At 37.0% G+C, this 15211-nt stretch overlaps 1 protein-coding gene across 2 annotated transcripts in view; it reads right to left on the minus strand.

Annotated features, from left to right (window-relative positions):
* Positions 1-1224: 1224 nt before the first annotated feature.
* The window catches only part of PLAA (phospholipase A2 activating protein), a 42389-nt gene continuing 28402 nt past the window's right edge, over positions 1225-15211 (minus strand). The window contains exons 8-14 of one of the 2 annotated variants that reach the window (XM_070400806.1): positions 13601-13758; positions 12700-12919; positions 10875-10946; positions 6935-7003; positions 5235-5336; positions 3554-3718; positions 1226-2338 (exon numbers count right to left, since the gene is read on the minus strand). In XM_070400806.1, coding sequence (XP_070256907.1) covers positions 1773-2338; positions 3554-3718; positions 5235-5336; positions 6935-7003; positions 10875-10946; positions 12700-12919; positions 13601-13758 — 1352 coding nt within the window. In that variant the 3' untranslated portion in view covers positions 1226-1772. Of the gene's footprint in view, positions 2339-3553; positions 3719-5234; positions 5337-6934; positions 7004-10874; positions 10947-12699; positions 12920-13600; positions 13759-15211 lie in introns of both variants that reach the window. The other variant, XM_070400807.1, reaches the window with a different exon arrangement.

Consider the following 15211-nt stretch of genomic DNA (forward strand, 5'->3'; position numbering starts at 1 on the left):
TGTATTAGCAAAGACTGCTTGGTCCGAGTGCTTTTTCTAATGGCTACTTAGTAAAAATGGCTACTTGGACTGCAATAAAGCTTCTCTTATATACCCAAGACTTATGTTTTCTAATGCCCAGCATCCAAGGAGGTCCAGTCTCTGGCAGAGGGGCTCAGACTCAACAGACATAATAAATTGCATAAAAACAGGGCTCATTCTTTGTGTTAGTTGCTAGGATGTTCACAAATTTGTGACCCCCCCACCCCCCTCACTCCTAGGAAGTAGAACATGGTATGCACTTTTCTTCTTTTCTCCTATCATGATTCATCCTATTATCGACACTTCTGAAAATACAGAGATAACATCAGGATTCGTTTAAGGGGTTTTAGGAATTAAACATCGAAGTGGTTAGCACAGAACATGGACAATGTTGGGAGCTCAAAAATACTTGCCAATTGCATAGTTTGATGTATTCTTGCTTGTACAGTTGCCTAAAATTTAATGCACTCCAAATTCCCTTTGAAATAATGGAAATGCATAGCAGCACAATTCACCATAGCTAAGATCTGGAAACAGCCTAAGTGCCCATCAGTAGATGAATGGATAAGAAAACTGTGGTACATTTACACGATGGAATACTATGCTGCTGTTAAAAAGAAGGAACTCCTACCATTTGCAACAGCATGGATGGAACTGGAGAGCATTATGCTAAGTGAAACAAGCCAGTCAATGAAGGAAAAATACCACATGATCTCACTCTTTCATGGATAATTAAGACCACTACAAACTTTTGAACAATAATAAATACAGTGGCAGAGCTGCCTCAAACTGATTGTCGGACTGCAGTGGGAAGGCCAGGGAGGGTTGGGGGACAGGAGGGAGGGGAGTAAGAGATCAACCGAAGGACTTGTATGCACCCATATAACCATAACTAATGGACATAAGACACTGGGGGGTAAGGGAGGGCAGGGGCTTGTCAAGGGCGGGGGGGAAAAAAGGACACTTATGTAATACCCTTTGTAATACTTTAAGTGAAAAAAATAAAAATAAAAAAAATAAAAAAAAAAAAGAAATAATGGAAATGACCAAAAATAATCAAATTTCAAAACTGGAACGAATAATGAAGTTACCTCAAATAGTGAATGGCAAAAGAAACTACACCATAAACCTTGAGTTAACTTGAGTTAGCTTGGTAATTTGCTCTTACTTGATCTAAATATGAGCCATCAAACAAATTCACTTTCTATTTATAAATGGCTTAAATGAATACATTATTTTACATATTTTCAATATATGGAATCATTGACAACAAACTTCAGTTTTTAAAATTTCTAGAGTAGTTATCCTAAAACAAGACCTTGTATCAGTGCTGTTGAAAGAACCCAGCAATGAAAATGAGTAGAGCAGAAACTCAATAAAAGACAACCATCAACAATTACCAACCAAGGATATATAAGTAATAAAAACAGATTTAAATAAAAGCTCATCTTCTCCTGTATGGCTAAAATACACAAATTATGCCACTGTAGTTGTAATTGATTATAACTCATTCTTAATTTGTTTCAAAACTCCTGAAAACCTACCCACATTATACAGGAAAATCTCACAGTTCATCAGTGCAAAAACTTTATTTCTCCTTTATCCCCCCCCACCCCCTTATTACAAGATCTGAAATTTTATTTAATCCACAGCATTTTTTAAATGATCTGTTATCAGTCATGTAAAATGTGAGAAAAAAACCCACATTGATCATTTTAATCAATTTAAAATCTCAGTCCCCTTCCCCATCGTTACAGCAAATTTAGGATAAGTTTACAGCATTCACTTACTTTAGCTGGTTCTGATACTGAGGCATATTTTTTTATTTGAGAATCAACACCTAAAGATTTTGCTAACTGTATAGCATTTGAATCATCACTGATCAGTGTCCCAAGAGCTACAAGAAGTCTAAAAATGGCTTCTAGGTCTTGTACAACTTCGAAGATTGTGCTAATTACTGACAAGCATTGAGCTTTTCCTTCAATGTTATGGTCTTTATGAAAACAAACAGAATAGTTCAGGGTCAAGGTAGCCAAAGCAATGTGAATGTTCTTATTGCTCCCTGATTTCAGTTCTACTGCATGGGATATCAGCGCTTCCCTCTGGGACATCATGAGCTTTTGTCCTGCCTGGCCAACAAAACAATTGCAAAAAGTCCTCAGAGCAAGCAGCTGGTTCGCTGGTTTTCCTTTAGGGTTCAGAAGACTGGTCAGATGACTGCTGAACTGAGCCCCTTCCTTTTCATTACAGAAGTTCTCATTCACACTGGGATGTTTAACTGACAACCGAAGAATGTCAAGCGCAGGAAAGACGATATCTATTAAGAAGAAAAATTAATGAATATTTATGAAAATCCAGAAAATTTCTGTTACTCAATTTTTAAGGATTTTATTTCCTGTTACAAAATTAACAAATGCTCATTTCAGAAAATGTTAAAAATATATGCTTTCAAATGCATATATTTCTAAAACTATGTTAATTGATTTTTCATACTTATAAAGACTGGACGTATTGCTACAAGATCATATATGCTTTGATAACCCATCAGAGTTGCATTCTTTTTAAACAGCTGACACACAGTGAGTTTTCAAATCCTTGTGGAATGAATGGGATTGGGACCTTGCTTTTAAAAATCCCATAACAAGTCTAGAGTTGAAGAGAGAATGTTCTTTATAGAATTCTAATGGACAAATGCTAATATAGGGTGCTTTTAGGTTGGTGGAGAGCTTTATATTCAAGGGACTGGGTAGACACCATCTGAACAAATGCACTAAAAAATCTTAAGTATCACTAAACTTTAGGAAACCAGAAATTATGTGCCTTGTGATAGAAAGGTAGTTTGCATTATCATTTAGAAAGGGTATTCACCTTTAAAAAACTATTGAATCAGAATCTAATTATGTCTAGCAGGACTATAGAGATAGAGCAACTCATTAAATGATCAGCCAAATCCACAATACGGGACATTTTGTAGGACAAATACTTTTTTTCCTCCAATAAATCAATAGCACACACACACACATACACACAAAAGAGTAGGGGAGAGGACGTTTTTAGAACTAAAAGTTAAATGTCTGGTAACAAATGGAAACTAGATTTTTGGTGGTGAACACTGTATAGTGTATGCAGATATCAAATTGTAATGTTGTACACCTGAACCTTATATACTGTTATAACAACAAATGTTAGCTCAATAAAAATAAAATTTTAGAAATAAAAATTAAGTAAATTTACTCAAAAAGAAAAAACCCTTATATCAAATGTTTGCAGCCTAGAGTTGACAGGTCACAAATAGTTTCTTGCATGGCTTGCAGGGGATCCACAAATGCTCTGAAATGGAATACAAATGTATGGGGTCATTACATTACCTTCAGATCCTCATAGCACATGCAAGCAAAACAAGACAATGAATTGAAGTGGCGTAGTGAATCCTTTTTGTGAAGATTTTTATAATAAAACACCAATAATATTGATAGAAATGAAAAGACACACTTGCTGCTTTCTAGCTACATTTTAAAGAGTGTTTCTGTACCTTCAGGCCAGTTAATAGCTTTCCACAAAATCTGAAGTTGTTGGGCTGTGGGTTTTTCGAAAGAACTATTACATGTTATAGACAGTATCTTCTCAAGAAGTATCAGGTCATTCTCAGTTAACTTCTTCTCTTCTGGTGCAGTTCCATTAAGTTCCTTCAGTTTACCTAAAATCCAAAACCAAACCTTCAAAATTCTCTCTCTAACCAGCCATATAAAATACATAAGTGTCAAGTTTTTCAATAAGTACATTACCATACACGATGGGGAAGTAAGACTTTTCATGGCAATTATCCAAGACCATAAAATAAGGATAGGGTTTGTGAGTCTTTTTAAGCTGAAGGTTACTGTCATCTTTATTTTACCTATTATTTTCTAAGATCTTCTGAAGCTTTCTGCTTTGAATAAGTTTGAAAGTATATCATATTTGTAATCATTCTGAATGGATTTCAAAGCAGTATCATGTCATATATAGCCACATATGAGTCAATCCTCTATTTTCTAAATGAGAAAGTTTACAACTTTTAGCCAACTTATGTCAATTTCTACTAATCAATGAAATAGTCAAAAACTTTAATGTCTATTTATAATTTATTGACTTGTTCCATCTTCACTGTTGAAATGACATTATTTTAAACACAATTAATGGAAATAATTTTTCCCACCATATTCATTATTTCATGAAACAATTTGTTTTAAACGCTTTACCTGCATCTTCAATACCGTAACCTTGTCGTCACTAGTGCCACTTTGAGTTCTAACACTGTTTCCTCAAAAAAATCTTTATCTCAAAACATAAAAAAGCCTACATTCCCATGCCAAAAGTTTTAAGAATATAAACTGTCCAAATTTACAAATTATCAATCAGAACTGGAAACTTGGACCTGTTTCACTATTTTTGGCACTGAAAAATTTAACACTATCAGAATATAGAAAACAAAGTTTATTTAATAAATGCAAAAAGAGATCTCTTGCATGTATTGTATATGAGTTGAAAAATGTCCAGTTTTCCATAAAGGTACATATACTTACTGTTCTAAATAAAGCAATTAAGAAAATACTTATGATTTTTATAAAGATAGTGTAATTTTATAAAGACAGGATAATTCTGACCAAAAATAAAACCCGTCTTATATTCAAGTATGTATGTTACCTCAAATAATTCTCTATTAGTCTTTGGCAAATAGAACTGGTAGTGTTCTTGGTTCACCCCCCATCCCTGGCATCAAAAAAACCCATCATTCTGTTTTGAGAAAAATTAGAAGAAAAAGCAATCAAAGTCAACTGAGAAGTTTCACTTTTAATGTAAGTTTAAACAGCCTTATTCCAAAGGGCTATTAATTTTTTTTAAAGCCAAGATTTTTATCTTTTTAGTTCTTTACTCATTTTTTTTTTTAACATTAAGAACTTAGGGGATGGGATTCACTCTTTTCCCCTTTAGTTTTCTTCTCATTAAAGTCATCATAAAACATTTACCTTATTTTTGCATAAGGCGTCTTACAAAATATTAGGGGTCCATGATCAGATTGTGCACTTGTAGTCCACATTTGTGTAATACCACAACAGAAGTCTCTATCATGGAAGCACCAGTTCCCAGCTCATGTTAGGAGGAGAAATGGCGTTGAGAGCATGGAAAAGAGTCTGTGGATATATGAGAAAACTATTCAATTAAAATATACTTACCCAATATTTGTGTAGGGTTTGCTTGGTCAAAAGTGACAGCCTCTTTTTTAGGGAAATAAATATTCACCGTTTTAGATGCAGCTGATTGGTAGGCACTACTCCCTATTACAGAACAGAAAATGTTGAAAATCATAAGGAGTGGTCAAAAATGACACTTTTGTAATTGTATGACTTTATTATCACAATTTAGATATGTAACTACTCAGTGCATGTAGTAACAAGCAACCTCAGAAAAAAAGAAAAACCATTTCTAAGATTTTATATACTGTTTATATGTGGTATAATACATTTTGGTTTCAGAATGGGAACTTAAATATAAAAAAAGGTTTTCTATTTCATATTTTCTAATCATATTTTTTAATAAACTTTTAAGATCAAAGAATACAAAATAATTACGAAATTCTCCATTCCCATCTACTCTAAGGTATATTGATCTCTTCCTTCTCATGTCTTTTATTGCTTATTCCAAATAATGTAGTAGGCATTGTCATTTTCTACATCATTTTAACAGACCACCCCAAGTTTTCAGTTCTTGAAAGTCAAAGGTTTTAGTCCTTTATATGATTTTACTTCTTAGGTTTGTATGTATTATAGTAACTGATGGTAAACAAAAAAATGACAAAAGGTGAAAATTCATACACAGTGAATAAAATTACTTCAACTAAAGCATAATTTATTTCTAAGACATCTTATTAACATTTCAAATCTTAATTTATACATTTTTGTTCCAATGTAAAATTAAGGTATTTTTCAAAAAGATGAATAAAACATTTTAATCTAAGTATGTTAGAAATACAAGGGGGAAGGTAGATAGTGCAAATAATGAGACAAACATACAAAATTAATTGCTTATAAGGCACAAAATACTTATTGAAATGCTCAAAGATGAGCAACAAACCAAACTGGGTTGGGGGTTTCAGACAATTCACTTATATGATTGCAAAGACAGACAGAAACTCCCGGATTGGAGAGGGCTCCCCTGAGGACTCCCAGACTGGAGAGGGTGCAGGTCGGGCTGAGGGACCCCCACACCCCCCAGTGCACAAATGTTGTGCACTGGGCCTCTAGTTCTCATATAAAATAAAGTAGGAGAAAATATATGCCAAGATATGTTAAACTTGCAAGAGGCAAACCACAAACTTATTTCTGCATTTTACTGACTAGATACTAAGAATAAAAAAAAAAAATTAGTTGTGCAGGAGAAGATGAAATATTATAATTCTAGGCCTAAATTATAAAAACAAATTCTTTTCAGAGCCCCTTTATAAGAACAATGTGTAATGGAGTGAATAACATTGTTAACACATTAAGAATGAACAAAGGAGAGACTGGAATAAACTGGGATTTGGCAAGGGTACTAAGGAAAGCAGCTGCAGTAGAAGAGAAGTATATTAGAATCACATCGGAAGATTATGAAACTGCCCTTGCCAAGGGCACACCCAGAGCAATATTAGACCAAGTGAGCATCTCTAGGGATGAGGTTGAAGTACTTTTTCTAAGGCTCCCAGGTGATTCTAATGTGCAGTAATGATAATTCTGAGAACACGCTAAAAGCCAAGCCAGCAAGTTTGGTCTTGATTTACTATATAGAAAGTTCTCTAGCAAGAAAAAATACGCCAATTTTCTTAATCTTTTATTAAATAAGAGTTTCAATACTTTAAAAATCTTTAAAAAAAAAAAAGGAAATGAAAAGTGTATACCTGTAAATGGATCAACTCCAGATATGGTAGCTCCTATGCTTGCAGACCCTGGCACATAACGGCCTGCACCTAAAATGCAATAATACACCAAGTAAGCAAAAGTAACTGCAAATTAAAGTTCAAACTGCCCCTCTTTATATACAATAACTTATTTTCACTTTTAGTCATACTTTGAAATGGCATCTTTATATATAATAAATGGGCTGTAAGTTTAATATAGAGAAATATTAAATAGTTAGTTACTGGTCAATAAATGTTAACCAGGAAAATAATCCTCAAGTTATAAAAGAAACAGTAGAGGTCTTATACATTATTAGAGGCCCAGTGCACGAATTTGTGCACCAGTGGGATCCCTGAGCCTGGCCTGCGGGATCAGGCTGAAACCGGTTCTCTGCCATCCCCCGAGGGGTCCTGGATTGTGAGAGGGCACAGGCCAGGCCAAGGGACCCTATTGGTGCACAATCAGAGCCAGGGAGGGACACAGCAAGTTGGCCAGCTGGGGAGGAACCGCAGGAGGGCTCCAGGGCTTGTGAGACCCATCTCACTCAGTCCCAATTGCCCGACCCCAGCAGCAAGCTAACCTACCAGTTGGAGCATCTGACCCCTGGTGGTCAGTGCATGTCATAGTGACTGGTCAATTGGTTGACAGTCTGCCCCCTGGTGGTCAGTGCATGTCATAACAAGCGGTTGAGTGGCCTTAGCATATCATTAGCATATTACCCTTTGATTGGTTGAAAGGATGACTAGTCGACTGGACACTTAGCACATTAGGCTTTTATTATCTATCTAATAAAAGGGTAACATGCTAATTAGACCCAGAGACCTTCTAGACAAAGCCATGGCGGCAGGGCCGAGGCAGAGGTGGTTAGGGGCGATCGGGTTAGGGGCCCTCTGGCAATTGGGGGCGATCAGGCCGATGGGGGAGCAGTTGGGGACAAGCAGGCTGGCAGGGGGGCCAGTTCGGGGCAAGCAGACCGGCATGGGGGGGCAGTTAGGGATGGGCAGGCCAGTGGGGGGGGGGGGCAGGTGTTGGGGGCAATCAGGTCGGTGGAGGAGGGGGGACAGTTGCGGGTGAGGAGCCGGCGGGGGGGGGAGGGAGGTATGTGGGGGCAGTTGCGGGCGAGCAGGCCAGTGGGGGAGAGGGCATTTGGGGACGAGAAGGCCGGCGGGGGTGGGGGAGGGGAATGGGACTGTTGGGGGCAAGCAGCCTGGCAGGCAGAGTGATTAGGGGTGATCAGGCAGGCAGGCAGGTGAGTGGTTAGGAGCCAGCAGTCCCGGGTTGTGAGAGGGATGTCCGACTGCCGGTTTAGGCCTGATCGGGCCTAAACCGACAGTCGGACATCCCCACAGGGGTCCCAGAGTGGAGAGGGTGCAGGCCGGGCTGAGGTACACCACCCCACTCCCATGCATGAATTTCGTGCCCCGGGCCACTAGTATGGGATAATTACAGAAGTTAAATGAATTACAAAAGCATTAGTGAATTGGAGAAATTAAAAGGTTTCCATAATAAAATGTTAACACTATTCTACTGGCACATACAACAAGCAGAAAAGAGACTCGGTAAGAGTTATGGATGCTATGACAATAGCCCAGTCTCACATTTTAGATTATATTTGTGGCTGTCTCTTTGAAAATGAAAAGAAATAAATATGAAAAGCAGGTATAGAGAGAGAATCAGCAAAATTTGGAGAAGTTTGGAGTCCTAGACCAGCCTTTATGGAAAGAAAAAAGATGAGTATTGTTTTAGCCTCTGACTTAATATCTAGGATTGGTATAACCAGTGTAACAGATGCAGAAAAAGCAAGCAAAACTAAAATATAAATTTACAAAAATGTAAACAGAATTAAAATAAAGAACAAAATATAACAGGAATTGAGGTTTTACTATATGCCAGCTAACATGTTAAGTATCTTATATACATACACTCATTTAAATATTAATTAGATACCACTACTACTTGTAATATTTTGTTACAGGAAGGCTGAATAACTTGCCAAGGCATTCTGAGGCAGAGTGTAAGCACACACTTTTCTAAATATGGTTCTCTGACATTTAGAGATAGTCACCTGTTCAACTTGCAGATTCCCAGGGTTTCACTCTAGAAACCTATAGTGAGCTTTCACAACAACCTAACAACAAACCACACCCAAGGCCATTTAATTTAATCAGAATCCATGGATGAGGGATCAGGGCATGAGTATTTTTAACCTCTTCACTAATCTAGTGTGAGAAAATCTCTGGGTAAGACCTTGTGATAAGTAATTTAAACAAGCATCCCAGATGATTCTAATTAATATTAGAAATCTGACAACCATATAAATAAGGAAAAGAAAAAAGACTGAAGATGGACCTTAAGTTGTAAATCAGATGGACAAGTCTTTTGGCCTCAGTGCTTTTGGCAAAATTGGGGGAACATCATCAACAATAATAATAGCTACATACATTGAGGGCTTAAATGTATTTTTATGTTTTTCCATCTAGAATACTTTACATGTATTTTATTATATGACTTAATTTTCATAATCTCAATTTGGTGGGTGCTGTTACCTATTTTTTATAATAGTTCAGTAACCCTAATAATTCCATAACGCTCTTGGACATTTATTGAACAGGCCATCTTGCATATCTCCATAATCACTGCATCTTCTGAGGTATTGACACTGCAACAGTGAGACATGCTCCAGTTATGATGGACTTCTCTTGATTTTGTTGGTATTGTTTGAAGCTTGTTATGTTCTTTTGGTTCCAAAAAAAACATCTGCCGATGAGGTTTGGGAGCTCCTCTCTAAGTTTCAGTGCATTACTAGGCTTGAATATACCGACAGAGAAAGTCGCCACCTTATCTACTCTTCAGATCCTTAGTACCTTTTGAAATTGCATCATGTCATCAAAGACTTCCTTAACAGTCATTGCGCCATCACAACATTTAGCTTACCAGTTGGTTATTGTAATATACTAGTTATCAATGCACAGGGTGCAGCTATTTGCATCCGGTCCACCAGTTCATTCACAGGAGAAAGATAGCTCACTGAGAGCAATTCACAACTTCACGACACTAAGCCAAAATTGTGTGTTGATCCAATCTATGATTTAGACGGGATTGTAAGCTGGCAAGGCCAATAGATACCATAAATCTCTTCCCAAGCTTGATATATTGTCCAGGAACTCTGATGAAGATCCAGCAACAGCATCATAAAATATTATTAAATACTATTCTGAAAACAGAGACTTCTTCAGCTGCCTTAAAGTCCAAGTCTGGCCATTTTTTCCAGTAATGGTGATGCTGAGGCATGCGTACCTTGGTCAATAGTCACTTTGAAGACACACACCAACACTTTTAGGGCTTCATGAAGGCAACTAGTAACTTAGGTTAGGAAGACTAATCCTGGGTAGCTGGTGAACTGTCTCCTTCCACACTAAGGCAAATATGCCTGGGCAGACTCCTTGATTGCATTGCTCCATCCAATATCAGGGACTCACATGGCTCCTTCTCTGCTCATGATCGGTAGCATCTTGCCAGTGATAGCACTTATCCTGTGTCTTGGTTGGTGGGCTCCCCTATTATCTAATTTCACAGATAAAAAAAATAGGCTCAGACAAGGTAAGTAACTTGCCAATTCCTCATAGCAAGTAAGTGGTAGAGCCAAATTTTGAACCAAGGTCTGTCTGGCTCTAAAACCTATGCTCTTAATCACTCTCCTGGCAAGAAGGACCACTGGAGAAAATGATGAGTTATAATAATATGCTATTAAATAGTCACGAGGAAAGTCTCAAAAGTACTCCAGGAATGAGCAAAACTTAGAAGTTAAAGAAATAGAGATCCATCAAAATTGGACATACAGATAACGAAGTGTCAGTTATTGAATAATATCTCCAAGTGTAAAGCCCTATCATATAAAGTGCACTTAGTGGAGGTATATTAAGCAAAGCTGCATCTCACCTGTAAAAGGATCGGCTGCAGACATTGTGTTAGAAGAGCCAGATGAAGAGCCTGGAACGTACCGACCACCACCTGTGTATGCAAACAAAGGAAACATGAGAAGACTCCAAGCTTGGAGGAAAACAGAAGAACAAGACTGTTACATGAGAGAATAACAAATTATAGTCAAAAGTGTTACAGTTGAAAAGACTAGTAAGAAACTAAAATTTCAGTGATTCTCCGAGCTTTGTTTTCCTAACTTTAATACTTTATTATATCTTAGCCCTTATATTTAAATATTGAAATGACCAGGAATTCAAATAGAAAAAGAAAATTGCAGGTAGTCTCTGACCCAAGTAATATATACATACAATCAGTTCCTGTTCCTGTACAAATTCACTAGAATTCCTGCTGTTGCTTTTGCTATCAGAACCACAGGCATCAAATGTTAATCTTTTAGAAAACCCCTGGATTCATTAATTCATGTGTCAAACAGTGCATTCAGTGTAGGGATCCAGCAGAGAACATGATTGTTTGTATCCACTGAAGCTTACAACCTACTGGAGAAAGGAATTACAAAGGGGATGAGTGCTAGAAAGAAAACAGACTTCCATTTATACCTTTACAAATGCATGGTGTGTGTGCATATGTTTTATTAGAACCTCTAGGGAAATAATCAGAGGTATCTACAAAAAGATATATGTAAAGATGCTTATAAAGTTAAGCTTCAGAAGAGCAAAAAAGCCAAATAGTATCAGATTTCCAGATAGAACCAGATGCTTTAATATCTGTCCTCAGTCCCACAAATAACTTACACAATACTGCAAGTTTTGCACTGTAGTCTGAAATTCCACCAACAGAAATGTCCAGGTAATACCTCCCACCACTCTTTTGTAAAGTGCAGCTTTTGGGAAGGCTGCGTCATTTATAGTTCAGTAGTGAGTCAGACTGATCATCCTGCTCAAGTCAACATGCAGGTGAAATTAGCTTTATTATGTGAACTGATGATGGAATTTTGAAAAGAGGAGATAATGTGGGGACAAGGAGTGTCTATCAGGGAAGAAGAAAAAAGGACAGATCTATATAAGGACTTGAGACAGGAAGAAGGCATGAGACCCTTCCTTATAAAACAAGAACAGTAGTAGCATATGAAAAATGGAGTCAAACGGACCACAGCCAAACAATAACAAATCAGTACCAATTTCAAAATTTTATTTAGAGCTTGCTCTATACCTAAGAAAAGAGGAAGGGTTTTATTTCATCCTGTACCATGGCTTTGGTTCCTGGGACCCAGAATTCAGACTAATACTACTAGCATTATAATTTATGGACTGGCAATGAGAACCTAATCCCATTTGCAAAATTTTAGATACTATGCTATGTTACAAACAACTGACTTAAAATGAACATGTGGAATATAAATCACATATAAAATCTAAATACTCACAGTCCAGTCTTAGATGTGATGCACAACTAACCAATTTAGCTTCATGTGGAAACTGGTAAATTTCATCACAAAATATATGTTTTTTAAAAAGTTAACTATACAAAGGAACATAGAAGTTTCTTTTTATGTCAAATGACTAAATTAAAGTTTCTTAAAATTATTAGTTTACAGTGTGGCTATATTTTTGTAACAGGACAATTTATAATCGTTTTTATAGATACAGAATTACTATATAATTTGAGGCTTGCAAATATGAATGTGAAGTAAAAACCTACTGCAGGATCTTGGTTTTTATTTAAACAGCTAATCATAATGGGCATTTAAACACATCAGAAAAAGAAAATTAACCAACACTGATGGAAAGAAGCACTTTAAGACTTAATACAAACCCTAACTTACCTGTAAATGGATCTGACAAACTGGTATTCCCAAGTCCCAACATTTGACCTTTTGTGTTATCAATAATAAATTTTGCCACTTGATCCAAAAACATGGGATTCAAATCATTCTTCTGCAAGAAGTTGTATGCAGTTAACCAGGGATCATCACTGATGTTATATGGCAATTTATAGGATGGTCCACCTTCATTGACATCAATTGAGAAAACATAATCAAATTCCTTTAATAGGAATATAAAAAGGAGATAAATGATTACTAACTTATATGTTCATATGTATTAATGACATATATAACATAGATTTTATGCGTTAACTTTAATAACTACAGTACTTAAACTTTCTCCAAAGTGCATTGTTAAAATCTTCACTTGGCATAGCATAATAGCAACTACTTGAGTGTGCTGCAAGATTAGCATTTCACTAGGGACAGAGGTGAGGGAAAGATTATGATGACATTAATTCTGAGGGCAAAGGGGCTTCCAATTGGCTGATCTCAAGGCCAAAAGTATTAGCTGTTACCATGCCCAGCTCACCAAAACATTCTGGCATTGTAAGCACTGCCCTGAGGGTCCCTTCGGCCTTTACAAGTTAAATACAGGCATGCAGCATTAGATGAAAGGTGGCACAGAAGCTCCTAATTCAAATGGTTGGTGATAGCTTATATATGGTTACTACTAAAAGATAAATAATGCCAAATCTGTCTGTGAAATGCAGCCCTTCATACATGGAAAGAGTTTCTTTAAAAACCTAATTCAAGACAGGGAAAAGATAATTTCCCCATAGAAATATATTTTTAAATGTTAAAACATGAGAAAATTGTATTAGCATGGAGAAAGGGAAAAGAAAACCTTTAATTTGTTGAATACTTTAAGATAAAAGTATTTAGAAAGAAGTCAACATACTTTCCCTTCATATAAAACTTTTCCAGATGTTTGCTGATTAGCACCAGATGAGCCAACAACATCACCAATTTTTATCCACCTCCCTTCACTAACACTCCACTGATAGGCTTCGACTCTCTCCCCATCTCTGATTAGACGGGTCTGTCCTTCTCTAGAACCTTAAAATAAAAATTTTGAGAATCAAAGATAGAATGGCAAAATAAAATTCAAAAACATTTAGATAGAAAATTGTTAACATTAAAATTTATACATAAAAGAGAATGTGTGTTTTGGTTTAGTAGAAAATTTTATCAAACAAAAGATTATTTTAAATTGTACTGGAAAGTGGCATAAGAATGGTTAAAGGAAACTTTATTAAATAAAGGTTAAAAAATTTGATTCTAGAAAACAGCTAGCCCATCAAAATTAGAACAAGTTTTATTACTATCTTCTGACAACACTTTCATTCCAGTAGAGTCTCCATTCTTCTAGCTTCTCAGGCCCAAAAGTGTAACGTCTGATTCCTCTTTCTTGCAGCCACATAGCCAATCCTTCAGCAAATTCTATCAGCTGCCTTTAAGTATATCTAGAAAACTATTTCTCCTCACTATCTCCAGTGATACCTGTGGAATAAGCCACCATCATGTCTCAGCTGGAATTATTCAATGGCCTCCTACTACTGCCCTGGGGTCCCCTGCAGTCCATATACAACCCAGCAACCACAGAAATTCTTGCAAAGGTTTAAGGAGTTCCTGACACATCTCAGCTGGAGACCCTTCAATGACTTCCCAACTCACCCTTGATAAAAGACTATGTCACTGGAGTGGTGTACAAGGCCAAACATAATCTGCCTCTCCCATCCTCTCTTACCTCACCTTCCACTACTCGTACCCTCATCCCATCATCCTACTTCAGCCATGGAGTCTTTGCGCTAGCTATTTATTCTGCCTCTGACACACTTCACACAGGTGCTGGCAAGATTTGCTCCCTTGCCTCCTTAAAGACTTTACTGAATGTCAAGTTCTCAGCAAAGCCTGCAGTGGGAAAGACCCTGCTGTCCTCCAGAGTCATGCTCCTATTCCATAGAGTAGGGCTGTGGCTGTCAGGTCAGAGACTACTTACTCTATTCAGCCCCCTTGCCTCTTGCCTTCCCTCGGGGTTACACACTGAGTATACAGTCAGTGGTATCTGTGTGGGTGTGATACAGGCCTATTCTAGGCCTTTTCCATCACTGTCTACCCTCCCTTTTACCCTGTTTGATGGATAAAAGTCTATAACCAAGGAACCTTTGATATCACATGTTGAAGATGGTGCTTTCCATCAGCCTGGGTCCCCATGACCCCAAAGAGCAAAATTATTCTACCAAACATGCTCCAGCATATTCTGCCATCAACCGAACTTTACATGTGCAATAAACTTTTCTTGTTAAGCCACTGACATTTCAGGGTTTATCTGTTACAGCAGCTAGTGCTATCCTATTACACATTTCCTGACCACTTTATTTAAAATGATAAAACAGCCACAACCCTGGTCTTATTTTTCCCATAGTACTTTACTTATTATCTGACATCTAAATTTACTTTTTAATTATCTGTTTCCTCATGTAGAATATAAATTTGTGAGAACAGAGAT

The sequence above is a fragment of the Myotis yumanensis genome, unplaced genomic scaffold (assembly GCF_028538775.1).
Source record: "Myotis yumanensis isolate MYYU_CA2020_CCGP unplaced genomic scaffold, mMyoYum1.0.hap1 SCAF_21, whole genome shotgun sequence".
Classification (NCBI taxonomy): domain Eukaryota; kingdom Metazoa; phylum Chordata; class Mammalia; order Chiroptera; family Vespertilionidae; genus Myotis; species Myotis yumanensis.